Genomic DNA, 27,136 nt, shown 5'->3' with positions numbered 1-27,136 from the left:
CCAGGAGCACGAGCCCAGGCCTGTGAGAGCAGCTGTGCCCGGGGGGTGCTGCTGCTGGAGGCAGCGCTGGCACAGCCCTGGCGGGGGTGCACGGAGCCAAAGTCGCTGGAGGCTGCAGCTGGTGGCCTCAGCCACATCGCCAGGCTCAGCTACATGACAAAATACAGCCACTGCCACCTTTTCTGCAAAATCCACAGATTCCACATTAAAAGAACTTTATTTTTGGAAGATTACTTGCTCAGCTTAGTCATTTTGCTGTTTGTAAACTGCATCAATATCTGTGTCACCTTGGTGGTATGGTACACTGTCCTATTGAAACATGCCATATAGATTTTGAATAAATAAAGCTACAAAGCCCAAGTTATGTACAAAGATCTTAGGCAAAGGTATTATGTTTACAAACCTATGTACAATAAAACAAATGTAAACAGTCAAATGCAGCAGAGGATGCACAGGAAAGGAGGATCATACAAGCCCTAACAGCAAGGGGTGATGTTCCCACCGCCCTTCTGCTGGGGGCAATGTTTTTTTTCTCAGCGCTTGTAACTAAACCAATGTAGAGCTGCAGAGCCAACGGAATGTGATGGACCAAACTGGGAAGAAGATCTTTTTAACCTACTGATCAAACCCCAGCTGGGCTTGCTGGTTCATTTTGAAATCCACCAACTCTGAGGCACATAGACAGAGAACTCGCACAAATACACTGCTTGAAAGACCCACAAGGTACACAGTCGCCCAAAACTGTCACAGAAGCCTGCAGGTGACACTGTAAAATCCAGTCATATATTACACAGATCTGAACATGGTTTTGATGGTTATGGGGTCCTGGGAGGGGGCATGGCATGGGCAGTGTGGCCCATTGGCTTAGTGGCTTCCTAACGAGCTCAGCGTCTCGGTGCGGAGAGGCGGGGAAGGCTCGTTGCGGAGGGTGGCTTCCCGGGGCTGGGGGCATTGGGGTGCAGGCACCCCGCAGACCTCAACTCATGACAGCAGCCGCACGTTGCTGACCTGCCACAGCTCCTGTGCCAAGGCTCCAGCCCCATTCCCGCTGCCGGATTGGGCTCAGGGCTGTGACAGTGCCTGACAGGTGCTGGGCCTGGGCTGGGTGCCCCTAGCGCTGCTGCCACCCCTCTCCTTGCTCCCCTGCACAGCCCAGCCCCAGCCGAGGCCCAGCCCCCCGCTGCTGGGGCTGCACAGGCAGGGCTGCAGCTGCTCTTGTCCTCCCCTTCCAGCGCCGGGGGAAGGCCGGAGACAGACACCCACCAGCTGCACCCTGCACAGCCGTTATTTATTAATCTACAGTAACTCAGTTACAGACCCGGACCTGATCCCCAGCTGCAAATGTCTTGCCACCTCCCTCACCTTACCCCGTGTCTGCTTTGAGGAGTTTGAGCCTGCTGGGGAGGAGAGCAGCTGCGTGGTTAAGTGGCAGGATCATGGAGGAGACAGGCAGCGAGAAGTGTGGCCTTTAAGAAAAGCAGCGAATGTTTTTGTTAGACCAAACCTAAGTTAGAGAAGAGATAAAGTGACAGGGCAAGGAGCACCTGGCCAAGGTTTTGCAGCCCCTGAAACAGAGCACTACGTGGCTCAGCTTGTGCGACGCGGCGTGGGGCCAAGTCAGAACATGTCCACTACAGCAACAGGAGAAAGTTAACTATTAACAAGACACGGGGGGCTGTGAGCACAGGGCCTCCTCCAGCAGCAGCCAGGCAGGGACTGCTGCACACCACGGGGCAGGTCGTGTTCCAGCGGGGTGGGAATGGGGAGGAAACTGAAGCAGTTCGTCTCTTGGTGGGCTGAGAAAAGCATCTGCAAGTCCAAACACCACCTCGCGCTGACTCATACGCTCAGGGGGAGCATGCCAGGTGCCGATGAAGGTCTGGAGGCTCCCAGTCCAGGGGAACCTTGATCAAAGCCATTTACTGCCCTGAGAAGAAACAAGAGACAGGCAGGTGAGTGACAAGCAACCCCGGGAGCTGGTCCCGCTCGCCTCACCCACCACCAGGAGCTGGAAGACAGACCCACCTCCTTCCTCCTCAGACACCTCACAGCACCCTCCCCGACACACAACGCAGATGGGGCAGCGACTGCAGGGGGAGCCGAGGGGCCCCAGCCTCGGGGGCACAGCCACGCTGCAGGCCTGGTCCCCCCGCAGCTCCCCTTCCCCGCGGGCTGCAGCCGCTGCCAGGCCCAGCAGGGCACGGCCGGGGGCAGCTGCAGGGCCAGCTCCAGCCAAGCCCCCGGGGTCCAACACAGGTGGCTCTGGGCAGGCTCTTCCCAGTAAAGCAGCTAGGGAAGCACGTACGTACACATGGGTGTCCGCACACAGCTCCGGGACAGCCGCACAGCAGGGAAGGGCTCTGCGAGGGCCGGCTGCAGACGCTGCAGCACAGCAGAGGCTGGGGGGCAGCAGGGGCTCCCCTGCGAACCCCCAAACCCCCAGGAGCCCCGGGCTCGCCCCCTCCCCGAGCTGCTGTGGGAGGTAAAGCATGCAGAGCCTGCTCCCTGCGGGCTGGGAGAGGAGTACCTGGCTACAACAGCTTCTCACTCCCTCCGTGGCTGACACTGACATATTCTCTAATCAGGCTCAACTCACAGCACCCGGAGCTCACCCCGGGCTGCTCACCATCGCCACAGCCTCAGGGCCAAGGAGCAGTTCTTTCCCTCCCTCCCTCCGCCAGGACAGCTCGCCCACCGGCTGCCCCGGAGCGAGCACCTCGCCCCCGCGTGCTGCCAGCCAAAAGTGGGAACAAAAAGAAGCTGGAGGGCTCCGGGAGCAGTCAGAAGCAGCCGACCGGGAGCTCTCCGCTCTGAGGCCTCGGGCTGCACCCAGGGCAGCGCTCAGAGGAGCGCAGCCTGACGGCCTGCCAGCAGCTCGCATGAGCAGGGCCTTGGGGCTGCGACAGGCTCACGACTGGCCCCAGGACAGATGGCTGTGGGTTCCGCACAGCACTGGTCCCGTGCTGCTCACACTCACCGCTGACCCTACACCTCCCGGGTCTGGGATGTACAGACCCTGCCAACAAACCCAGAAGCCGCTGCCGTTGTGCTGGACAATTACGAAACCCTTCCAGAAGGGCAGATGAAGAGCTCAACTGCACACTCGCGAGCAAGGTCAAATTCCCACGGTAACCCTGGGCTGTGCTGCTTCCCACACCAGCGCTAAAGCAGGGAGAAAACACCTTTTCCATCTCCTCCCCACTAAGCTTGAAATTTCAAGCCCCATTGGAGTATTACTTTGATACATTTCAGAGACAAGTGCCTCCAGGACCGCCTGCAGCAAAACGCTGCCAGAGGAGGCTTAGGGGCAGACGCACTTTGCTAACTGATTTGAGCGAAGGGGCAGGAAGCCAACCTCCTCCCAACATGACTCTGCAAATTACTTATCAGCTAGAAAGCTGCTCTGCCAACTAGGACAGGGGAGAAACAAAAAAACAAATAGGATTAAAACATGGTAGTTTGCTTCCTTTTGAACAGAAAACTGATGTTCAATAGCAGCAGCATGGAAGGGTCATGTCCGGCAAGTCACGTTAAACCAAAGCTCTGCAGGTTCGTTGTGTTTCCCTGGGCAAAACTCGGAGCCCTTCTCGTGACAGACAGACGCTGCCCCACGAGTGCCCTTGCTCCACGTGCTGCGCCCTGCCTGGGCTGAAGTGGGACAGAAGTGACACAGAAGTGACGGCCGTGTCCTCACAAGGCAGCAATCGGCTGCGCCGTGGCACGAGGCCGAGGGCAGCGCACGCAGCGGGGGCCGCATCCCCACGGGGCTCCAGCTGCACTCACTGCCCACGGCCGCCCTGCACTGCCCGAGGGACGCATCTGAATTAAATCCCAACACGTGGCATTTGTGCATGGCACTACACCAGGGACCGGCCAAGCCAAGCAGCGTTCACTTCTGGTATTGCTACTTTTGGGGCACCGGCCGCTCCCAAACAGGGTTTCACCCGGTGGGGAAGTACTCAGCTGCAGCCACCCCCACCCAACAGACCTGTCCGTGCAGGCAGCTTCACCTCTGAGGGATGCCACGCACATCTATCCCTCCCCAGCTCCTGCTCTGAGGCACGTTTGGCAGCGTGGGCCCTCTTCAGTCTCCCAGAGGTACACAGACAAGGCCAGAAGCCACGAAGCCATCGGGCACTCCGCACAGACGCCACACAGCTGTGACGTGACCCAACCTAAATCACCAGCATCACAAATTATCCCACGAAGCCTCAGACAAAAGGGAGAACGATCCCCATCTCAGAGCCGGGGGCAGCAAGGGGATGAACGCTGCAGACCCGGCGCTGTGCGGCATCCCCCGTGCTGGGGCAGAGGCCTGTGGGCACCCCCAGCCTGCCCAGGCGCTGCCCGCAGCTCCTGCCCTTGCGGAGCGCCCCGCTGCCTGCACCGCAGCCCGATGCACTGGGGAAAGGCCAGGGACTCCCTTCTGAGTCCTGACCTCACTCTCCGAAGTGAAACCACCGGTGGAGCACGTCGATTGCTCCAGAGGGACCGAGGCCCTGTAACCTATCTTTACAGAAAAGCTGTTTTAGGCAGGCGTGATGTGGATTTGCTGGCAGCAGCGCCGTGAGAAGTGGTGAGCATGAGGACATCGGTCACACGAAGAGGTGCCAGCACCGCGCAAGATGGGGAGTGCTCACAGCACTACGATGCACAAGGGAGACAAGCAGGCTTTCTGATGAAGATGGAGAAGATTAAAACCTTGTTTAGAAGCTTTGTGAGGTTTCCCCATGATTTGCTAATTAAAAGAATATCAAGACAGAGCAGAGCGCTCGTTTGCGGCAGCAGCTTCTCCCCGGATCAGCTCCCAGTGAACCCGCACTGTTCGTTGTGTACTGCTCGCCCAGACTTGCCCTCGGTGCAGAAACAAAGATCAAGAAGCAGCTTTGATTCGCAGGAAGCCAGATCAGTAAGTGGGGCACAGGAAAAGGCTTCAAACAGTAGCAGCAAACGGGGGGATGCTGAAGGCTGGCATTATGGCTGAGTTTATAGATGTTTTAGCAGCCATGGACTTCTGTTGTTAACAAAAATGCACAAAAGAAAGAAATCAGCATTACTGCAGTTAGAAACAAAGGAAAATAAAGTTAAGCAGAGCAATTCTTAAAGAAAAGAAAACAACTGTAGTGTGGTGGATGACTACTGACCAACGAGAACAACCTGGGAAGGGAGGTCTTGTGCTCAGTCTCTGGGGCCAAAACCCGCCCGTTGCGGCGCACCCAGAGCCGGGAGGAGCACGCACATCGCTCCCCGCTCGCCGCTCTATCCAGGCTGACACACGCACGGGGTGACTGCACGCAGAGCTGGCGCTGCCAGGCAGCCTGGGGACCTGCCCTGGGTGATAAATCCCAGCCAGGTCGCTCACTTCCTGCTGCCGCCACTTTCCCCGATCGCTCGGACCCGACCCGACACGCTCCGCAGCGCCCGCCCTGCATCCTGCTCGGGGCTCCTCAGAAGTCAGGCTCTGGCGCTTCCAGCGGAGCTGAAACCACCGGTCCCTGCTGGGCACGTCCCCCGCAGCCGCTTCTGATGGGCCCTGCCTGCCCGTCCTGGCAGCAGCACGAACCTTGTGCCCATTTCCAACTGCTCTCTCTGCCCTGTGATTACTTACGGCAGACTTTTACTCACTGATCTGTATTTCGAGCTGTACTCTGTATTTAGCACAATGTCTCTGAGACTCCCTCAACCCGTAAGTATCACACAGAACCTCACCAGAAGATTGTCTCGCAGCTGAACAACCCAGCCTGAAGAGTACACTGATGCGATCAAAGCACCCTTGGAGCCCAGCTTATCGAGGAAGCACGAGGAGAAGGTTCCCAGGCAGATGAGTGCTTTACACCAGCTCCCTGACCCTCCCGAGTGCACCAGCAGCACAAGGAGGCACAACAACACGTAGAGCGGAGAAGCAGGCAGGAGGATGGGGCAGACTGAGCTGGCGGGGAGCTGTGCTCCAGATGGGGCAGGGCACTGACCCTGCACACTCCCTCAGGAGCAGGATGAGCCCTGGGGTCCTGCTCCCGCTGCTGGCAGGGCAAGGGGCTCACAGCCCTGCTCCCGTCCTCCCCCCTGCTCCGCAGCACCCTGTGCAGCACCTTGGTGCCTGCTTGCTTTGCCACGACCACAGCTACGGCAGCTGAGCAGCAGCCAGCCAATGCCCAACGCAGTGCTGAGGGAAAAACATGACCAAAGGGCAAAATTCACAAAGTTTCAAAATGAAGATGTCACCGAGGTTTCAAAATTCACTAAGTTAGCAGCGCTACTTCGTCCCGTATCTCTGATGCGTCCGGTTCAGTCAGAAGCATGCAGGTATTTGAAGAAATAGTAAACCAAGAAAGCAAGCAGCACTCAGTCTTATAGTTGCAACTGGTCACAGCACCAGAGAGGTTTATCTAAAGTAAGGAGAAACAGAGATTATAGCCTCAGGCTTTGCTCATTGCCTATTAGTTCGTAGCGCTGGGAGAACTACGTCATGCAGTTAGCACAACCACCAACGCTGCACCTCCAAGCACCAGAGTTAAAACGCATGCAGCTTATCGTGTAAATGAATTCATTTACCCATGACCAAGGTGGGGAATATGACCTTTTCACGCCTAGTGGAGAAAAATTGAAACAGTTTATGCACACAATACAGACATTCTTGGGCATAACCCCGGACGCAAGGAACGGGGAAAAGCAGGGGTGCTGAACCAACCCTCGCCTGCCCTCTGCTCTGTGACCCCTGCGTAAGGACACTGCTGCTCTGCACGGGCAGGGGGGATCCCCCTTCAGTGACCACCAGCACCCCCACCACGCTCCAGTGCTGAAGCGCATGACCCAAATAAAAGCTCAGAGCACTGCAGAGCACCTTACGGGACGTGGATTTACTCAGCTGCACCTAATGTACCCACATTTAAGAAGGCTCCCTCTTTTCCTGGGATTTTTTTTTTTTTTTTTTTTTAAATAAGGAAGACTAGGGAACAGCAAGAAGACCCTCAGTTCCTTTCTGGTGTATTACAATCAGGGCTGGGGACATCAAGCAGAGGTGCTTTTCACGTTTAAACTTTAGCTTTTTTTTTTTTATTATTAAAGAAAAAAATCATAGCCCAGCAGATTCACAGAAATGCCCTAAGAATAAACACCGACTGCAATGACTCTGACGTGCCGGAAGGCAGGCAGAGGAGCAGGGTAGAGGCGAACAAGCAGTTCATGCCCCAAGGAGCAAACACCCGGTCTTGGCTCACTGCTGTCCCTGCTCAGCTGTTCTAGTGCCAGGCCTCTGCGGAACCCACCAAGGTCAGAACCATTTTATTCCCCAGCTGGATCGAAGTTCATAACAATTAAGAACAATTACAAGAAGCAAGCATCTATTGGAGACCGTTCTCAGGTGCTGTTCTGCTAGGTCCTGCTGTCTGCACAGAAAGCTCATGTTCCTAAAGGAATGAGTCTGGAGGAAACTGATCTTATGCTAGACTTGGCAGAGCATAGAAAAAGGAAAGAACGGTAGGTAAGTCCTGCCTCCTCCAATTCTCCAGCAAAGCTCACTTGCAAGCCCAGCTATCCTCCAAACGTTCCCCAGAGCGATGCTGAGGTGACTGCTCCTATCCCTGCTCTCACCACGCCAGGTCCTGCACCTTGAGCCGCCTGCTCAGCTCCACTCAGCAAGCAGAGAGCGGGCGTTTGAGGAGAGATGGAGGTTCATCGAACATTTTAACCAACAAAATGGCAAAGGAAAGTAAATGGAAGCGTAACGACGTGACTGAATTACCTCTGTCACAATCCCACCACCCAACAACTGGCTGTTCATAAGGCAGCAGCTGCAGATTGGACCGGGTCTACGAGCACGCGTGGCTGATTCAGGCTCCAGCGACAATTTGGGGCAGGGAGGAGAGTACAGGGGCTGGAGAGAAAGGAGGAGAAGAGGGGAGAAGAAAGGGCACTCCTCAGCTCAGCCCCTCGTGCCCAGCCGCCTTGACGTGCAAGGGACCGGGCACCGCCAGCAGGCAGGCGCGGCGGGGCCGGCCTCGCCGACGTGAGGGCTCTGTCCGGCTTACCGGTGCAGACACAATTATTCAGGCTTTACACGGGAACTGTGGCGGCATGCATGCAGCACAGACACCGCATCCGCCCCAGAGCACGAGGGAGAGGCAGGAAGGCAAAGCGAGGGCAGCTGCGAGGGGAAGGGGCAAGCCCCCGACCCCAGCAGCACATACGAGAGGAGGAGAGAGACAGGACAGCAGGGCCCAGCAAGGGTCTCACAACGTGCGGGCGTGCGCATCAGTCATTTCCACGCACTTCTCTAGCCTGCTACCATCCTCCAAAGTCTGCTGTAGAAGCGCTCTACCGATAGGCTGCCTTCCTAAGCCTTTTTCAGCTACAACCTGCTCTGAGCTGCAGGCAGCCAGCCCAGGTAACAAATGTGACGACAATCTGGATAATTAAAAGTGACCCCCCCCCGCCCCCATGCAGCAATCAGCTTATTTGTCACACCACAACTCAATATAGCCACGCTGCCTGCTAAGAACAGCTCTAATCTCTCCCTAGCACTATCCTGACAGCTTGCACACGAAATGAAGCCTGGGTTGCAAGCGTGAGCACTGCTGTGGGGGTGCGTGGACCCCGGTCAGCCTCCCAGTATGCAGGCAACCCTGAAGTCTGTCCGATTTGCAAATGATGATGACCTTGTTAAGTATCTGAGCACTTCCTTTCCAAAAGCAACAAAAAATGGTTGCTCTAAGAACTCTGTATGCCAGTTTCTAAGCAGCAGCTTGCCCTGCTACCCACATAGCAACATGATTCAGCTCACAGGAGAAGGATTGCAGAAGCCCAGCTTGACTGTTCTCTATGTGGCACTCTTTAGGTTGCTAACAGCTCATTTAATGCTCTAAAATAAATTCTAGATTGAGGGTGTGCTGAATATCAGCATTAAAATTGCACTGGCTTGGGGTTTAACAGGGAAGACTAGCACCATGGAGGGAGCACAGAGGGTGTTTTGCCCGGTGACACCAAGCACAGGTTTCAGTACCACCGAGTAGCCCCGGAGGAGCGCTCGGCTGCGCCTCCTGCCCTGCAGCGCTGCTCATCCAACCACAGGGACGGGGACGTCCTCCTGCTGAGCCACTTCCCCATACGAGGGGAAGTCATGTGAGAGTGGTTTTTCCTGTGAAAGCAGTTTCTGGCCTCCCGGCTGATGCACAACACAGCCAGGATGAGTACAGCTGCCCCTTCCATCAGCCAGAATTACACAATCAGTGACATTTTCTTTTCCACTAATAGAGGGGGAAGTAAGGAGGGCCCCACCCTCCAAGCGAGCCTGTGCTGCCCACACTAAGCCGTTCGTACTGAGGGAATCTCCAGATTTGTGGCCAAGGCACTCCCCACGCACCAGTAGCTATGGCAACTCCACCACTATTTCCTTGAGATCCTTTCGAAGGCCACGGTCTCCCCACCAGCTGAGAGATGAGGCAGCAGAGGGGCAGAACTGGCGCTGACATCCTACCAGCTGAGAGGTCACACACTTGCTTTTCTCTTTGCCTTACCTAAGTCTACATTATTCTTGCTTCTCTGTCCCCTTGAGAATTTGGCTCCACAAATCATTTGTCTTATTGGATGAAAGCTGTGGTGGGCTAAAAACAAGCCAAACCCCCCCCCGCCCCGCTTCACGTAGCATCCTGAAACACACTCCCCCCCCACCTTTAGTGTAAAAAATAAACCCTGACTTACCCTTTGTCAAAGAAGGAAGTATGTCCTGGATGAGGGTACTTTGCACCATTGCTGTTTATCATGCTGCTGTTAACGTTCCCTGAAATATAGGATTTCCGTGATGCCTGGTCCTTTGCAAAATTTCTGCAAGCAGCTAATTTGGATTCTAAGGCCTGTGAAAGGAGAAAAAAAAGTAAGATTAAGAAAAATATTTTGCTACTCAAGTTCAGGCTTTGACATGACCACAGATGACCGTGATCCGTGTGATCACCCCAGTGTAATCGTCTTTGGCAAAAACTGATCTAAATGGGAACAAAGCTGTCATTTTCTCTCTGTCATCCATCCACAATTGAAACCCACACAATGAGATGCTGATGCCGACTGCCACGCACATTTTGCTTCCATCAGGGCTAGGATTTTAGAACATATCAACTCTCATTTAGGTACCGAAAGTAAGAAGGTAACTTGGCAGAAGTTACTGAAACCTCTTGCTTTAAGAACTTGAGCGAGGCTGGCGTAAACTAACCAGAGGACTCAGAGAGAATCAAAAGCAGAATCGTCAGGTTTTGGGAGTGACCGCACATTTGGAAAATTGGAATTTTTCCCAGGACAATGTCTTCTGGCACTTCTTTCTTAATCATTGTCTGAAAAACACGGCTAGTTTCTTGATCCTCCCTGATAATCTTCAGCAGAAGAGGTGCTACTGACACAGCATAAGACAGCAGAAACAAAGGCAGCTAAGCCCATCCTCAGGGTTCCTACCTCATCTCTACTACTTCCAAGCTAGCCTGGCAAGATCTTTTTCCCCTATGCAAGGTAACAGACCTGCCTCATCCACTGACTCCTGGCAGGAAGGAGACCCAAACCCTGATTCTCTCCTCCACTTCAGTATGTTCCCTGCCCTTTCTGCCATTTATCACAAACCGAGGTTTAACTTGGTAAGACTCTGTCTGGTCCAGCAGAAAATCCTTGCAATTACTTGCTATATCCACCCTACGTGTGTATGAATTCCCACACTCGCAGGCACATGGAGACAAAATTTCAACTCAATAGTACATGAGGCTTTGTCAGATTACGTGTAGTAAAGTACTCCATTAATACCTTACTGATGTACTAACAGAAATAAGGGAACACTAACATCATCCTCTAGAAACCCCTTTAATCTTCCTTAGTGATTATATATAAAGATACCTATCTATCTCTTGGTCTCGAAGCATCTTTCTACTGGAAATATCCAGTGTGATCTGCATCAAGTAATTTGCTGTCTCACAAGCAAGCAAGAAAGCTGAAGGGAACTTCTTGGAGAGAAAGGGAGTCTGAGGCATGGGACAAGGTACCCTGCGTGTAGCCAGCACAAAGAAATCCTGAACATCCTATAATTATTACTAAACAAATGCATGAGCTGGAATTTTTCATCACTGGCAGAGCGTGTGTTTAAGAGTAGGCTGGGAAAGAAGCATGCTTATTTGGCATTTCCTGTCCTTGCAGAGTAATCGCACAGGATTGTGATTAAGCTCCCTAAATCCCCTGCAGACTCTTACTCACAATGATCCCATTTTAAACATGCCACTCCATAACCCTGAGTCGTCCTGTTGCCCTTTCAAACCAGCTTTGAGCTCACCGGCTCCAAATGTAAGCAAAGATGTCATTTTTAGCTCAAACTTTGCTAAAACAACTATCTTGACTGCAGCTATTTCTGTTTTCAGCGTTAACCACAAGGGACAGAGGAAAGCCAGCCCTGGAGGCTAGGCACCGAGGCTACCCGTGCTTCCACCCAAAACACTAACCACTGTGACACTTAAAACAAGCTTCTCGTAACTCAAAAGTCACGTCTTCAATCAACTGGAAAGCCTGGCATCCTAAGCAACACCGTAACAGATGTTTAAACCACTTCTTCCCTGCTTAGAGTTGTAATCCCTTTAAAGTCTCACACATTTCACTTCCCGTTTAACTACACATGGGAACATTTGGCTTTCTCCTGATTTATTTTTTCCCTTTCTTACCCAAAGGGCTCTTTTTTAAAATTTATTTATTTCATTTTTCAGCAACACTTGCAGATCTCCTCAGGCACAAGAAGAAACAATGACAGTCTGATTTCAGCTCACCTGCTGTGACATAAAACAACTATGCAATGGGCACCCCAAGTCTGAGGTTCAGTTCTGAGTCCTGGTCTCATTACAGAGAAAGCTGCGGGACCCATTTGAAATATGCACAAGTGCCCAATGATGTCTAGCCCCATGTACCAAAACGCTTCAAGATTGTTTTTACTCCAAGTACGAATTTCATCAACAAAGCTGGCATCAGAACTTCAGCAACCTGCTCTACAAATCAGGATTTAAAAAAAAACACACCATATTATTACATACTAAACACTAAATGTGGATGATTTGGAAGAGACACATTGGAAACTACAGCATGAACTCAACATGGGCCACAGCCCTCTATAATTTGCTTACAAGGATGAGAGCTCAGTGACAGCAGCACAGAACTAGAGACATCTCAGTACAGAGCACTCACCCCCACTTTCCGTAAGAGATCTCCCACAATGTTGAGTGCAGATATTCTAGCTGAAGGAGTAAGAGGGCTGGTACCAAATCCGTTTGGAATAGCTGCAAACAAACATGTTTTATTACTACGTGAGTTGCTATGTGACTTGCTCCTCCACAGTTCAATTCTTTTAAATAACTTCAGTATCAAAGGGTAAATCCAAAATCCTACTGCAGGCTCTTCCTACTGTTACTCCACAGTAACACAGGCTGCACAATCACTAGCCACGGAAAGAATAAAAAGCTTAATTCCTGTCCACTGCCTCCTCTTCCATTAGACCTACATGCAGAGTTCATGCACTCCCCATCTGCAAGGCTTCTGCCTGCAATCTATCTAATGCAACCAGAGCTTCCCCTGGAATCTACTCTAATTTAGAAAATAAATGTCTTAATCCTTGTGATTGTCCAGAGCCTTCCAGATGGGAAGAGGACTGGACTAACATCCTGCTGCCTCACAGAGAAAACAGCACCCCTGAAAGCAACTGTGGTAACAAAGGCAGTCTAGACTGTCACAATTACTACCCCATTTACCCACCACTACTACCCTGCACTTAAGCTGAAATATCAGTCACTGCACTGCCCTGCAACCCCAAACGTGCTCTACTGCAGAGTACAATCCCCACCACCCCAAAGCAGTAGCTCAGCTTCTGAATCTTTCTTTTCCATAAGATTTGCTCATGATACTCAGTAAGTAGGCCTGATGCTGGCCCACGATTTAAAAATGTAATTTTTAAATTACATTTATGTAATGCCCGTTGGATCCACATGTACCACGTTTACTTAAACACGTGGATCACATACCACATGATCCACATGTTTACTTAAAGTTTACTAACAAGGACCCGGTCTGAAACTATTTTTGACAAGCAGAGCATAATCCCAAACAACTAGGCACAGCTTCTAGGAATTCTACCTTTTGGGGAAGGAAAACTATTTTCTGATCCTTTTCCAACAGGTGTAGCTGGCAAGGAGAGAGACGCCTGGACAGCTGAATCCATCTTTTCACAGTCTAGAGTCGGAGAACTAGGTGCAGACTTTCGGGTGACTTCTTGTTGCCTTTCCCGTACCGCGAGCTCTTGCCTTAAGTCTGAAGTTGGAAGAAGGAAAACACAAAAAACACACATTATATTAGCAACAGATTTCTCTAACATGCTAATCGTTTTTTGAGAGGGGAAGGGGGAATACTTTGCAACAACCAAAGACTAATTCACTGTTGCTGGCTTTCTCCAGCAAAGACCCCCGTCTCAAATCAGACAGCTCGATACCAGCACCTCCCATTACAGCTGGATGTAAAGAGGCAGCAGAGATCCCCCAGCCCAGAGAGCTGCGTGGCCCCAGAGGGCACAGCAGGTGACTTGACCTCAGCATTCTTCCCCACTTGCAGTTTGGTTCCACGGAAAGAGTGCTTCAAAATACTTAGCTGGTTACAAATGCCTGCTGAACTGCATTCAGCTCCTGCTCAAATAGATGCTGGGAAAACAGATTAATGACCTAGTCTTGTGTTTCTAATTCCTCATGTTATTTTTCCAGTTAATAATTCACAGGACTGCACACCAGCTAGAGACAGTCAAAGGGCTGTATCCAGTGTTTCTTGACTCCTCGGCAAATGAAAGAGCAGGCTGAAGAAGCCAGTAGTCCAAACTAAAGAGAATTATAGAATACTCTGAGCTGGAAGTGATCCACAAGGATCATCAAGTCCGTTGTACAATACGGCTTTTAAGTTATCCTGAATTTTTAGGAAAGATTTTGAGGAAAACAGCACAACTGAAATGAAATCCGATTTGGATTCCTAGAAGAGTATTTGTGGCTGTTCAATCAGAAATGTTACATCTGATTTTGATACCGTATCTGTTCTTTTAGTGGCTAGCATTCCTGCTTGCTTACGTGGGAATAACATGCAACTTTGCTATTCCAACAAACACTAAAAATTTCCAAAGAACTCATCCAAGACAGAGGACATCTCATTTGATGATTCTTCCAGTGTTCTAGAAAATAATCCCCTAGGTTTTGCTGTTTTCTCCAGTATTATTGCCCTAACCCTAGGCTGCAATACATACATATCTTCAGAAAATTCTTAATCTCCCTTCTCACACTTATTATAAATAAAACTGTTTTCAATAGTGGCTTTCAATTTGTGGGGCGCAAACGTGCTTCAAAGAGGCTCACAAAGAACACCAACAAAAAAATCCCAGCCTATTGTCAAGTGTATGGCCTTACAGTCAGATCGTGGTCTTCATTGAGGAATTGTTTTAGAGAGCTTCACTTCGGAATGAACGTTGAAAAACACTGAACTACTGCAATGGCAGGCTTATGAGCAGATTGTCCCATTAGAGAAGTCGTGTTCCCCAACCATTAAAAAAAATAGAATACCAATAAAAAAAGTTTCCCCCATGTCCTCAATGTGAAACACATCAGGGAATTCCCAACTCTTGATTATAACCCAGAAGACTATCTTAAACATCTCTGATCCTACAGGTCTAACCACAGTCTTTACTGAAGTATCTTTAATAAGCCAGGTGATTTCCAACAGATTTAGAAAGTATACAGTAGACAGAATTTTAAAAGATAGTTGTTTGCCATTAATCATGCATTTCCCTGTCATCTCCTGTACTTTCCCTTCGTATACAAGGCACAAAACCACAGACAGTGGGATCTTTTGGAACACAGTTCTCAACTCTATTAGATCTGCGGAACACAGTTTTTTTCTACTCACTTTGGTTAAAAATCCTGAACGAATCTGATATTAATTTGGCCCTACATGCAGATTTTTTTTTCCTCTTAGCTACAGTGGACATACAAAGAATAGAGAATATACTGTTAGTAAGCAAATCCCAATGCTTACATTACAATACCAGTTTGAGTGTCATTATGTGAGCCTTTCTATAAACACGAGCTTTGGTTGCTACACGTCTCTGTTATCAAGCCAACAATGTACCAAGACACAGAAGTAATCAAGAAAGCCGTACCTCTTGCTTCATCCTTTAATCTCTGTACAGAAACTAGCAATGATTCCTTGTCATCCAGTTCACTTTCTAAAAACGCATTTCTCTCAATGGCCTGGTTCAGCCTTTGTTCAAAGTCCTCCAATGAAACTATTGTTGCCCTAGAAACAAAATCCAGAATATTATGTTCTTCGGCTCAACTAACATAAAAACGTATTCAAAAAACATACTAGAGGAAAAATGTTAGCAGGGTCTACGTTCAAGTTAGTCATCTGAAAGCTATGGAAATGCTTCTCCGAAAGGACTAAAACTCCAGAGAAGCCAGGGAGTGAGATGAAAAGAACATGATAGCATCTGGCTCTCTGAGATGTACCAAAGAGCTGGAAAAGAGCCAGTCTAGCGCACCTCGCTCCATTCTTCCCAAGCCATTCTGCAAAGCTGTATATTTTATCAGTGAATCACCTCAGGAGGAACAGGCAGCAGCCCAGAAAGCAGGGCACTGGGATATTTGTTCCATGATTTCAGTGGGACAACTCGTATGTGTCAAAAGTTAGTCATGAGGTTAAGAGCCTTGTGGAAACAGGGCCTCAGCCCTTAGATCTTTTTGCCAGATAGCCGGAGGCTCATTCCTGGTCCCACTGAATCAATGGCAAAATTCCCATTCAGCAAAACGGAAGCATGATCGACTCCAAAACTGGGCGTTTCTAACAGCAGCCTGTTCATTTTGTGCACTTATACAGGCCACATTTGTTCCCTACAGTCATTAAGCTGTTATGCAAGGAACAGGAGACTCCTTTGGCCTGTTCAATTTAAAAGGGACTATGTAAAGCACTGGCTTCTTACTTCAAAGGGGCTTTGAGCTACAAGGATCACAAATACAAGTCACCCAGCTGGTAGTATCAAAACCAGTGCACTGGCCTGGCTTGCTCTGAGCCTGCTTGTGCTGCTCAGTTCTCACACGAGCATGAAGCATTTTAGGTTTTGCAACAAGTTTTTCTTGATGTAATATAACACTACCAGCTGATGGAGGTGAACTCCAGGAGTAAAGTTGCACTGTACAAAGAATCAAGCATCATTTTTTTAAACCATGTGCTTTTTTTTCCTCTTTAAAGAAATAATAAAGTGATGGACCTGAGTAACAAAGAAAAGATCTAGTGAACACTTTAAGGAAATCAGAGGACTGCAGCCTTCACCTCTTTGCACGTTCCAAGTCATCGTTGGCCTGTTCCAGCTCCCTCACATACTTATGTAGCTGATCTTTAATGGCTCTTGTCTGGCTCAGGTCATCCTCTAACAACGACACTTGCTTGTAGCTTTGTGCATACTGGTGCTCCAGTTTCTCCTGAAAGAAAGAGAAGTAGCGAGATAAACATCAGTAGCATACACCCTCCAAATTATCAGTGGTAAAACGGGACAAACAAAGTGAAATACTAGCTGCAGTCTGCTGATTGCTGGTAACACACAACAAAAAGCGTGAAGGCAGAAGGACCATACTCCGAACATCAAAACTGGACACAGGATAAAATGACAAACACCGCATTGTGTGCTGACTTCTCATCACAACCCAGCTGGCTGCTCAGAGATGCATCCCTGCATCTGTTCCTAACAGCCTGCACTGACAGCTGCTCTGAAGCCTCAAACATCTAGAAAAACAGAGAGAAATCTAACTGCACAGCCTCCCCTTCAGTGCCTCTCTCCCCTGACAATAGCCACACTGTTACCAGAATGCATCTGACATCTCCATTACCAAAAATTAGAGCTGCTGAAATCTGTTACAAAACCTCCAGGTCCACAAGCTTATCTTTGAGAGACTGGAAGAATCAAGTCCAAAACACGCTCTCACCAGATCTAAGGGTACAGACAGGGTCTTATGGAAAAACTACTGACCTTAAAAAACACGTACTGGCCTTACAGACATAACCGGGACTGGATATGTGAACAAGTAATCCCCCAAACCCTATTTCCGTTCGGTAAGTTTTCCAACCCTTGCCTTCACTAAACTAATCCGAAGTTACAGAAAAGATACTTTTGAAGAACCCAAAAGAGGGAAGAATTTGTTAACACAGAAGCATTAATTAAAAGGCATCATCTGCACACACAGTTGCCTATGCAATTCCTGTCTCCACAGATATGGCTGTTAAGAATTAGGAAAAATTGCTCAAAGATGCGCACAAATCACCCATCTTCAGCTTTCTTTAAGGTCTCGTAAAACCAAGGAGACATTCTGGCAAAAAAAAAAAAAGATTGCAAAGAAGGATGACAACGCAGTGGTCTGACAAAACATACTTGTGTTGTCCACCCTGTTGCTATGCTGATGTTGCCTGGGTAAATAATAAAGCTACCACTTGGCAAAGCCTAGAGAATTCAAATAAACAAGCACAAACTCAATGACAAGAGTTTAATGATGTGAACAAGAAAAATTCCTCTAGAAATTTCTCTGGTAGGTTGCTGCCTTATTTGGAGCACATACTGGAGATCCTCAAGACAGGATCTTAAACAGATGACTCCTTTACTTCATTTGGATATTCAGTGACCAAGAACAGAACAGACAACCTAAAATGATATCCAAGACGTATCTGTAGGAGAGGCAATGCCATTACACACAATACCTACCTTTAATGTTTCCACTTCATATTTCAGTCTTTGGTTATCTGCTTGCAAATCCCTATTCCTCTGCTCAGCTTGCACTAGCTGTGCCTCCAACTCAGCCTCTAATTCTCTGCTTCCCTCCTGAAATTCAGCCAGCTCTTCGCGAGCTTCCTGGAAGCTGTAAGGAGACAATTTAATCAGTTGAAAATGCAGCATCTCTCAAGATAAAACAAAGTCCACGGCTCTTTAAAAACAATCAGCTGAAAAAACACGAGTTTTAAAGTACTTAAGCATCATCCACAGACCTCTGCAGGGGAGAATGAAAAATGGGGAAATAAAGAAATTACATTACGTTTAGCTATAAAAGGAAATTCACTCCCTCACATCAAACAAACAGCTACATTAAATACACCTGCAAATACAACCTGTATCAAGGCTGTTTCCAGGAATCAGGGAACCTGATGAATACTTTGTACTCCCCTAGCTTTCACCCCAGCAGACTTGATAGAGCCGCTAAATAAAGTGAGCTTTTAACCTGCTTCTGGTCAAGCACTGTAACAGAACAAGTTACTGTATCTCTGCACTACCTGGAAATTTAAGGTTGCTGAAAAGCATTAAGCTTTGAACCTTAGGGTTACTAAGCACTTTGGAAGGAAGCCAGCACTTACTAACCTTGTACCACTGCAAGGTATTAAATTGCTAAAAGTAGCCACTCCGCATACTTCACTTCTTAATTTTTCATCGTTACCATACGTCATAGCTCAGCTCCTAGCAAGCTGCAGAGAAAACTAACGAAGCTTTAGGAAACTACATACCCACTGGCATCAGAGGGAGACTTTTCTGACACCCAAGAACAGCCTGGGAAACCCCCCATATGAAGGACAGGCCCCTTCACATGCCCACTCCCATCCCCATTCCCAGGAAAAAAAAAAAAAAAAACAAAACCAAGGCCAAACAGAAAAGCAACTTGCACATTGGGCTCTTTGGGCTTGAGAGAGGTTTCACTTCTATTGCACACAAGTAACACTGAACGCAAGAAAAGCTTTCCAAAGAGAATAAAAGCTGGGAGCCTGCAGTCATTTTTTGTAACCAAAAAGCCTCGTGCCCCCTTAAAACATGCAGTGGCACAAACACAGGCTGGACTACAAAGTACAGTGCATTTCAATAAATTGCAGCAGCCACCAAATCAGTCACTTTTTATACCAGTAACTAAACTGCAAGAAGCCCAAGGGACCAGCAATGATATCATAAAGCCCAAAGGCAGCTACTTGCAATAAAATGTCAAGTTACTACTCAAGGCAGCACTTTAATTATACAAAGACACACGTGATAGCAAAAGGGGCTCTTCTCTTGCTCAAACATGCCCAAAACATAGCCTTGAGTTCCTGGCATGGTAGCACTAAGGAACACTCCGCTTCCACAAGGCAGGTAACATAAAAGCTGGATTTAAAGCTGGAAATAAAGACAGCTTTTTTTAACAAACACCTCATACTCATTTGGGTAAAATCTTGCAGAGAATCAGATTAAGCCACACTCCGATCATCAAGAACTGTCTGCAAATCTACAACAGTACCTTTGCTTGTACTTCAAGGAAAGCTCTTTCCAATACGCGGTTTCCTCCTTTGGACTTGAAAAAGTTGGGATTTCTTCACTGTCCATGATCAGTACGTCCTGCAGGGCACAAACACAAGAACGTGCTCAGGACAGGCAGACAGGCAGACTGCCCCGAAACTGCTGCTGGGTGCTGGGCTTCATGGCACGGCCTGGCAGTGGCATCCAGGCTTGGCACTAGGCAGCAGGACGCTAACGATCCCCCATGACCATCACTTGGCAGAGACCTGCCGCAAGTAATGAAATATCATCCGGCTTCAGGAAAGGCTTGTGCAGCAGCCTGAAACGAGACCGAAAGCGTCGGCTGCGTGCTGTAGCTGTCACTGAAGCATTAGCTAATGCCACGTGCTCATTTAGGACCACCGCCGGTAAGGATGCTGCTACCACAGTTTCCACTTCCATTTGGAATATGTTCTTAGAGGTTCTGCCTGCTGCCGCCGGCACCGCGATGCACGCTGCCATTCCTGCTAGGGCAGCAGAGGCACGAAACGAGCGAGCCCAAACGCTCTGAGGTCAACAGCCAACGAGCCGTGCTGTGGGCGTTAAAACTCGATTTACTCTTCCCAGGTTGAGCCCAAGCTAATTTTGGCTTCCGTACCGATGAGGCAGGTAACAGCAGCCACCCCGACACTCGCTGTGCCCTCCCCAGCCACCCCAGGGCAGCTCCCCCCAAACCCCGTGCCCCCCCCCAGGCCAGCAGCTCCCGCCTGCCGGGGGTGTCACCGGGCGGGTGACAGCCGCGCTCTGCGGCGCGGGAGCAGCCCCCGGGGTGTCACGCAGCCACTTCGGAGCTCTCTCCGAGCTCTTACTCGACTCGAGGCAGTCATTTCTCTCCCCCCTCTCCAACAGCCAAGACTCAAGCTCGGTTATAAATTCCTGGAAAGGAGTAAGCTGAAACCAACCTCTTCGCTATGGCAGAGGCTTCAGCCAGCGCTTGTTCCAAGCTCATGCTGGTGGATTAACCAGCAATAGCTGACCTACGGGTCCCGCCTTTCCCTCTCTGACAGGCGTCAATAGCCAGCGCTGTCCCTCCAGGCCGAACCGTGTCACACTGACGCGTCCTGCATCGCCGTGACCCACATTCCAGACACCCAGAAGCGGGACAGAACACCCCAGCGCTCTCACCAGGGGGCAGACGGGCTCATTCCCCAGCCTGGTACTCAGCTCACAAAGCGAGGCACAGCCAGCACAGCCGCTCTTCAGCTGGGACCGCAGCTGCCACCACCCAGGGCACGGGACCGAACTCACCCTGGGGGTGCTCAGCACCTCAGAAGCGCCCCGACTGCCTCCCCGTGCTTCCTGCACCTCTCAGTGCCGTCAGATCCAAGCTGCCCGTCGTCAGCCAGGCCCCCACGCTGCCCGACACCTGACCGCGTTTCCTTTCCTGCATTGCCCTGAGCTGAATAAAGCACCCGTGTGGGGCACCACCAGCCCTCCCGGCACGCGTCCGTCCAGTCCTGCTGTACCTCCCGATGAAAACGTCTTTGGCGTACGCGCTTCAGCTGCCGCACCTGCTGGCGAGGCAGTTTAATGGCGACCCAGGAAGAAACGGAGCCCCGCGCAAAGTGCCTGCTTACGGTGGATGCGGAGCCCGTGAGTCAATCTCCCGAGCCGTCAGGGCTTCACAGCCGGCTGCGGCAAGGCGAGCAGACAGCTGCTGTGGCTCAGGCACACGTCAGGCAGCTCCTGGACTGCACGCACAGATTCTGGGGGGGGGGACGGGGGAGGGAAGAGAAAGCGATGAGCAGTTTGCCTTGGTTACCGCTGCGTGCCGTCCGTAACACCAGTCCCACACGGATCATGCTGAAACCACTTCAGTAAGAGCCTCCTGACCTTCCCCTCAGTCTCTCCAAGCGTGCCAGCTGAGGGCCTCGAGCAGCAAGCAGCACATTTTCCCCAAAATAACACAGGCATAGCACTGAACGGGGGCAGCTCCCAGAGCTCCAGAGGAGCTGATCTGAGGAGGTAACCCGCCAGGAAGCCCCACGTCAGCGAAATCCAGGATGCGTTGAGAAGCGAGCTCGCACGAGGAAGCGCCTTGCACCATTTCCTAGAAGCAGGCGCCACAAGGCGCGCCTGGGCCCGGGACCGCTTCCTGCTGGGAGGGTGGGGAGGGCTGCCCGGGCCCCACACCGCAGAACCTGGGGGATTTCCACCCCCCGTCCAAGCACCGCTTCCCTGGAGACACCGAAGGGAGGAGACTCGCCCTGCGGTGCTTCAAAGCCGTCAGCACCCCTCTTCCTTCACCAGTGGGGTGTCGGAGAGGGACGGCGCCAACCTCCCCAGGCCTGTCCGCGGCCCCTGGCACACTTTTTAGGCGGTGGCAGCTCGCGCCCACCTGTGCCCGGGGTCCTTCCTCGTGCCCAGCTGCCAGCCCTGATTTTTCACCTGCGTCCTGCGCTGCAGAAACACCTCCATCAGACACCAACACGCTAAGCTCTGACACCCACATCCCGGTACACGTGCACAAAGCTGTACCGCTCGCTTTCTCTCACGTGCACGGGGGGCGGGAGCAAGATAGGAGCGCACACACCACACAAACGCGGCAGTTTGGGGCCCGAACGCTGCTTGGAGCATCAGGAGAGGCAGGCAGCTCCCACACCTGCCGCCGCTCCCCCTTCCCTGGGCTCACGGTGCGGAAAGACAGGCCCGCAGAAAGCAGCCCCCTGGCGTCACCAGGGCACAAGCGCCCAGCCTGAGGCATCCGACGCGTGGGACAGCGTCACCCACGGCGTGCCGAGGGTTGCACAAGGAGCGCTTTGCTGCAGCGCGTCGCCGGCCGTCCCGGCTGGGGGCTTTGTGCGAGGGGCTGAGCCGGAGCACGACAAGCCCTTCCCATCCCCGGGCTCCGTGCAGCCGTGGCACCGCCAGAATCGAGCCTTTGACAAAGAACACTGAGGCTCTGAGGACACGGACAAGACAATGCAGCAGCGTCTTCCAGGGGGAATGAGAGCAGGCTTACGCCGATGCCCACTCGGAATTCATCACAACACAGCTCAGCATTCACGCAGCGCCCTGGGAAAACTCAGTTGCGCGGGCATAGCTCCAGGTCCGAGCGGCCCTAAAACAAGAGCTGCGTTCAAAGCACCGTGGCTCCTTTCAAGCCCCCAGTACACAGTCAGCGGGACAGAGTAACTCTCCTCTTAAAATGGAACAACTTTTCGATGCTGTGATCGCGCAAAAAAACCCAAAAACCTGCAGCTTGTAGGTTATGAAGTTCTCTAACTGCATCTTTTTCCTCTTCTTTTTCTTTTCTAAAATGGGACAAATGTGCTTTCCTCACCTCCAGAAGCAACCTGCCAAGTGGGATGCTCAGCATTTTCTGAACCCCACATACAGCAGAAGGAACTGAACAGGCAAACAGCATGTTCCTCAAGGGCATTACTGGACCTTGCATTCAAGGCCAAACCGAAATCTTCACGGAGCCACCCCTCAGCTGAACCATTAAAACACAAACACAGCACCTTAAAAAAAAACTGTCCTGGCTCCCCATGTGACTGGAGGCTGCAGCTAGGGCTCGGATCAGATGTCAGAGCACAACGCCATGCTCGACATCCAGCCCAGCGCTTGGACTCCTCTCCGCCCCTTCCCACAGCCCAGAAGCTGCTGCTCCGCTCTCAGGAGGCAGCTCAACGACACTTCTCGGCTCTTTGCAAGCTACAGAAGCACATCCAAAGCGATTCGGAGCCTTGCTCAGATGCAGCTGCGATCGCCTGACACTTCCAGGGAGCAATCACCGAGAAGAGGCACAGCAACGGCACCGATTGCGCCAAGCCGCGGCGCGAGGCGTCCCACATCCACGCTTTGTTTGCTGACCCACCACCAAAGGCGGCACAACCACCAAGCGACCTTTGGAACTGAGCAAATACCCACCTAAAATAGGACTTGGCAGAGAAATCCTGCCAAGGTCACATCCGGCCTCCAGTTCCCTGGGCTGTCGGCGCCCCAGAGGGGCCGGGTGCCTGCCCCTTGGTGCTGGGAAGGGCTCTGCCAGGAAGCTTTGCTGGGGCCCGGCAGGCAAACCCAGGCCTTCCACCTGCTCCCATCTCAGAAAAGCAGAAGAAAACTTGTTTCTGCCATTTCTGGTTGTCAAATCACAGGAACCAAGAGGTAACCCCCGAGCTGGCGAAATTCTGGATTTGTTTATTTTATCTCAAACCCAATTTTGGCCTCAAAGCATGGCCGGGCACCTGAGCGCTCCAGCAAAAAAAAAAAACAAAACAACACACAAATTTGTGTTGTCTTTCACTTATTAGAATATGGAAAACAAACAAACAAAAGCCGTGGATTAGGTTTCTCCAATCAATTTGTGCTTGTTTTTCTCATCCTGAAATAGGAGCTGGAGGCATTTTCATACGCGTGTTGGAAGGCTGCCTGCTCCCATCACTGCTTCGGAAAGCGAACCTCTGTCTTTTCCTGCAGTGCTATTTTTGAATTGAATGTTCTCTGGTGAACCACAACAAATGCCTCCCTGCCTCTTACAACAGCAGCATACGAGCTTTCGGGAGGAAAAATGAAGTCAGAGAGCACAGCGTCAGCACAGCGCTCCCTCCCCGGCCGTAACCATAAATCCTGCCTTTCCAAGGCGGGCAGCGCGGCAGGCGGGAGAGAACCAAACCGACCTGCAGGATCCTTGAGCCAGGCTCAGGCTAAAAGCCTCCGGAACAGCCAGGCACCGTACAGTAAAGCCACCTCATCCTGACAGCCACTGTGGAATCAGTCTCATTCATGTAATACAGCAAGCCTGTTTTGCATACATGGCCAAGGCTTGCACGCCTAGCAAACAGGGTACCTGATGGGGGAGAGAGGGACATGCACCCCCCCACCAAAAAAAAAATAAAAGCAAAACCAAACCAACCTTGCCACATTAGCCAGCCCTGCGACGCAAGCAGGGAAGACAGAAGGAAGGCACTAATATGGGAAGCCTCTTTTCAGAAATGCAGCTACAACTACCTAAGGCATCAGAATTTCCTGCTAAAACCATCGTTTCCTTCACACACCTGGCAGTTTAAGACAACCTGCCTCCACTTGCTCCCAGCAGCACCACCGAAGCACCTCCTGCCCAGAAGCAGCAGCCCCATCTGAGGGTTTAAGGCAAACACAAAGAGCCTGGGACAGAGGCCGGCACACAGGTCCCTCGAGCCTCCCCATTATCTCAGCAATTAATGCCATCCCAGTGACGAAATTCCCTGGAAAGGCGGTGGCCAGAGGGCTGAGATGCTTTTGGACACTGCCAAACAACGAGTGACTGGGAAGCCTGAAGGGAGGAGCACTTAGCGCAGGTTTCTCCTGAGGTGGGGGAATCCTCTGTTGCCTTTTAAATCCCTTACAATCCGGCGGTGCCAAGGAGGGAAAACCTTTCTGAAAAAGGCCACCCAGACAGAAGCCACAGGCTGGCCATAAGCAGGGGGACTCGGGTCCCTTCAGCAAACACTTAACAAGATGAAAGTTTTAAAGAAATCCCCGAACTGTGCTCTGATCGGGGCAGTGAAGCTCAGCGGGCTGTACCAGCAGAAGGCCCCTCTGGGGCTACAGCCGTATGGAGGAAGCCACGCTGTGATGGGAGCATCTCCTTCTGCCCCGGGGTGAGCGCAATAATACAGTGGTGAAAACGCACTTTGCTTGAACACACTTCAATTTTATCTCGATTACGTTTGCGGGGACGCAAACATCAAAACACTGTACGGATCTCCTTTTTTAGTCCAACTTCCCCCACTTCTCAAAAATAACCATAAGAGATTGAAGGAATAAGGAGCACTTTGCTCCTGTGCTTTTTGGTAGCCTAATGCCAGCCACCTCCAGTGACAACTCTCCTCATGGCACCAAGGTCACGGACGTCACCAGCCTTACATTCCCTTTCTCTCTGCTTTTCCTTTCCCTTCTCTTCCCTTCCCCTGCAACGGAGGTGTTATCTCACACACCTGCAGCTCCACACGATGAGGAAAGGAGGGTTTTACCCCCAGGAGGTGGGGAGGAAGCTAAATCTGTACGCCTCTGGATATACACCTTCACCTTGCACTCTTGGTAAAGCGCAGGATCAAACTTGCACACCAAAAGGTGGACGCCTGGGCTCTGGCTCCACACATACAACACGAACACAGCCCGGCCAGGTCTTGTTCTGAGAGCGGGACAGAGCCGAGGCAGCCCTGAAGCCAAAGCCCCAGCCCAAACCACACAGCACTCACCCCCACCTCTCACACCCCTTACAGCCGCACCTACCCGGCACTGCCAGCCAGCACGTCTGTGCAGTCCCACCGCTGCCGCACCACATTTAAATACAAACAAATAAATATCAAAGCCTCCCAGCTGCTTTTCTGCCCCAAGACGGCTTCTTCCTGGGCCGGTTACCAATATCTAACAAAACGCTGACCTTGCCAAGGCGACTCACCCCCTGTGGCATCCAGGAATTTTTATGCCAAGGGAAAAATTGCTTGAATATCCAAGGAGCTGTGCCATTTCACTTATTTAACCCCCACTTTGAGCTCCACGGGCCCATAAAGCAGCTCTCTGCCCTCGCGACCAAGCCCGGGCAGTTTCAGAGGGCGCGGCGGAGCCCTGAGTCACCGAGCGCAGCCCGGGGAGAGCACCGAGGGAAGCTGCGCGGGTGCGGGCAGCTCTCCGCCTCGCTAATACGGGGAGACGCTCGCGGGAAGGCACTGAACCCAGCGCCCGGCCCCGGTGCCGTGTTCTCCCTCGCGTCAGCCTCGGCCTTCCCGGCACGTCTGCCGCGATTTGGGTCAGCCCCATCAAACCCCGGGGAGAGCGGGGCGGGGGGGGGGTGCTGCTCGTGTCGGTACAGCTCGGGGCAGGCCGCGCTGCGGGAGGGAGGCTCACTGACTGGAAAACGCCTGACGGAGACCTCCCCGAGGCGAGGACCCGCCGGGCAGCCCGGGCCGTTTCTGCCAGAGCAACGAGCCAGGCGGCGGCTGGGAGCGCGAGGCCCCCGGGGGCACGGCGAGGACGCGCCCCGTGCCCCGGCTCCGTTACGGGGCTGCCCCAGGGCCCGCTGCCCCCACACCACGGCAGCCCCGGTGCCCCCGAGCCGTGGCGGCGCTTTGGGGCCCAAAGCCGGGAGCGGGGCGCTTCGCCCCCCCCACCCCGTGCCGCCCCCTCAGGGTGCCGGGGGGAGGCCGGGGGGGGCCCGGGGGGGGCCCGGGGGGTGGGGAGGGGGCAGAGGCTCGCGCAGGGCGGTGGCCGCGCAGCCCGGCCGGTCCCGACAGACGTGCGCTCCCTCCAATAGCAGACGGCGGAGCCGCGCCGCCGGCCAATAGCGCGCGCGGGGGGGCGGGACGTGCCCCGTTGTCAGTTGGCAGCCAATCGGCGGGGCCGCGCGGGGCGCCCCAGGCCCCCGGACTCCCCCCCCGTAGCCCGGCCGAGCCCCGCAGCCCCCCCGGCTCCCCGGCTCCCCCGCACCCCCCCGGCCCTCGGCCCGGCCCGGCCCCGCCGCTCACCGGGGCGCATCGCCCGCCGCAGCCGCCCGGCCTCGGAACCGCCTGATCCGGGCACCGCGGGGCGGGGCCACGTTATTACGCGAGGCGGGGGGGGGGCGGGGCGAGGCGGGGGAGGAGCTACCAGGCGATGGGCGGGGCTGCGGGTCGATGGGCGTGGCTGCGGGGCGAGTGGGTGGGGCTACGAGGCGAGGGGCGGGGCTACGAGGCGATGGGGGCGGGGCTTCCGTGGCCACGCCCCCTGGGGCCGGCGGCGCGGGGTTGCCCGAATTCCCCACTTTTCGGGGCAGAAAGGGCCGCGGGCAGGGCGGCAAAGCGAGGCCGG

The 27,136-nt window shown here is 52.3% G+C and overlaps 1 protein-coding gene across 6 annotated transcripts; it reads right to left on the bottom strand.

The window, feature by feature from the left end:
• Positions 1 to 198: 198 nt before the first annotated feature.
• On the bottom strand, positions 199 to 26,907 carry NDEL1 (nudE neurodevelopment protein 1 like 1). 6 transcript variants are annotated; one of them, XM_035561825.2, is made up of 10 exons: positions 26,815 to 26,887; positions 19,326 to 19,423; positions 17,777 to 17,930; positions 16,357 to 16,505; positions 15,188 to 15,324; positions 13,135 to 13,308; positions 12,193 to 12,284; positions 9,697 to 9,848; positions 6,553 to 6,587; positions 199 to 1,927 (listed from the first exon to the last, which is right to left on the bottom strand). In XM_035561825.2, the coding sequence occupies exons 2-10, from the start codon at positions 19,409 to 19,411 to the stop codon at positions 1,920 to 1,922; spliced, it is 987 nt and encodes a 328-aa protein (XP_035417718.1). In that variant the 5' UTR covers positions 19,412 to 19,423; positions 26,815 to 26,887; the 3' UTR covers positions 199 to 1,919. The 6 variants fall into 6 exon arrangements, with proteins under 6 accessions (XP_035417718.1, XP_035417717.1, XP_035417708.1 ...); XM_035561824.2 differs by lacking the exon at positions 26,815 to 26,887 and adding an exon at positions 25,752 to 26,371; XM_035561815.2 differs by lacking the exon at positions 6,553 to 6,587 and having other exon boundaries at positions 26,815 to 26,907.
• Between the last annotated feature and the right edge of the window lie 229 nt (positions 26,908 to 27,136).

The sequence above is a fragment of the Cygnus atratus genome, chromosome 18, assembly GCF_013377495.2.
Source record: "Cygnus atratus isolate AKBS03 ecotype Queensland, Australia chromosome 18, CAtr_DNAZoo_HiC_assembly, whole genome shotgun sequence".
Classification (NCBI taxonomy): Eukaryota; Metazoa; Chordata; class Aves; order Anseriformes; family Anatidae; genus Cygnus; species Cygnus atratus.
This window is presented reverse-complemented; position numbering and strand designations above follow the sequence as displayed.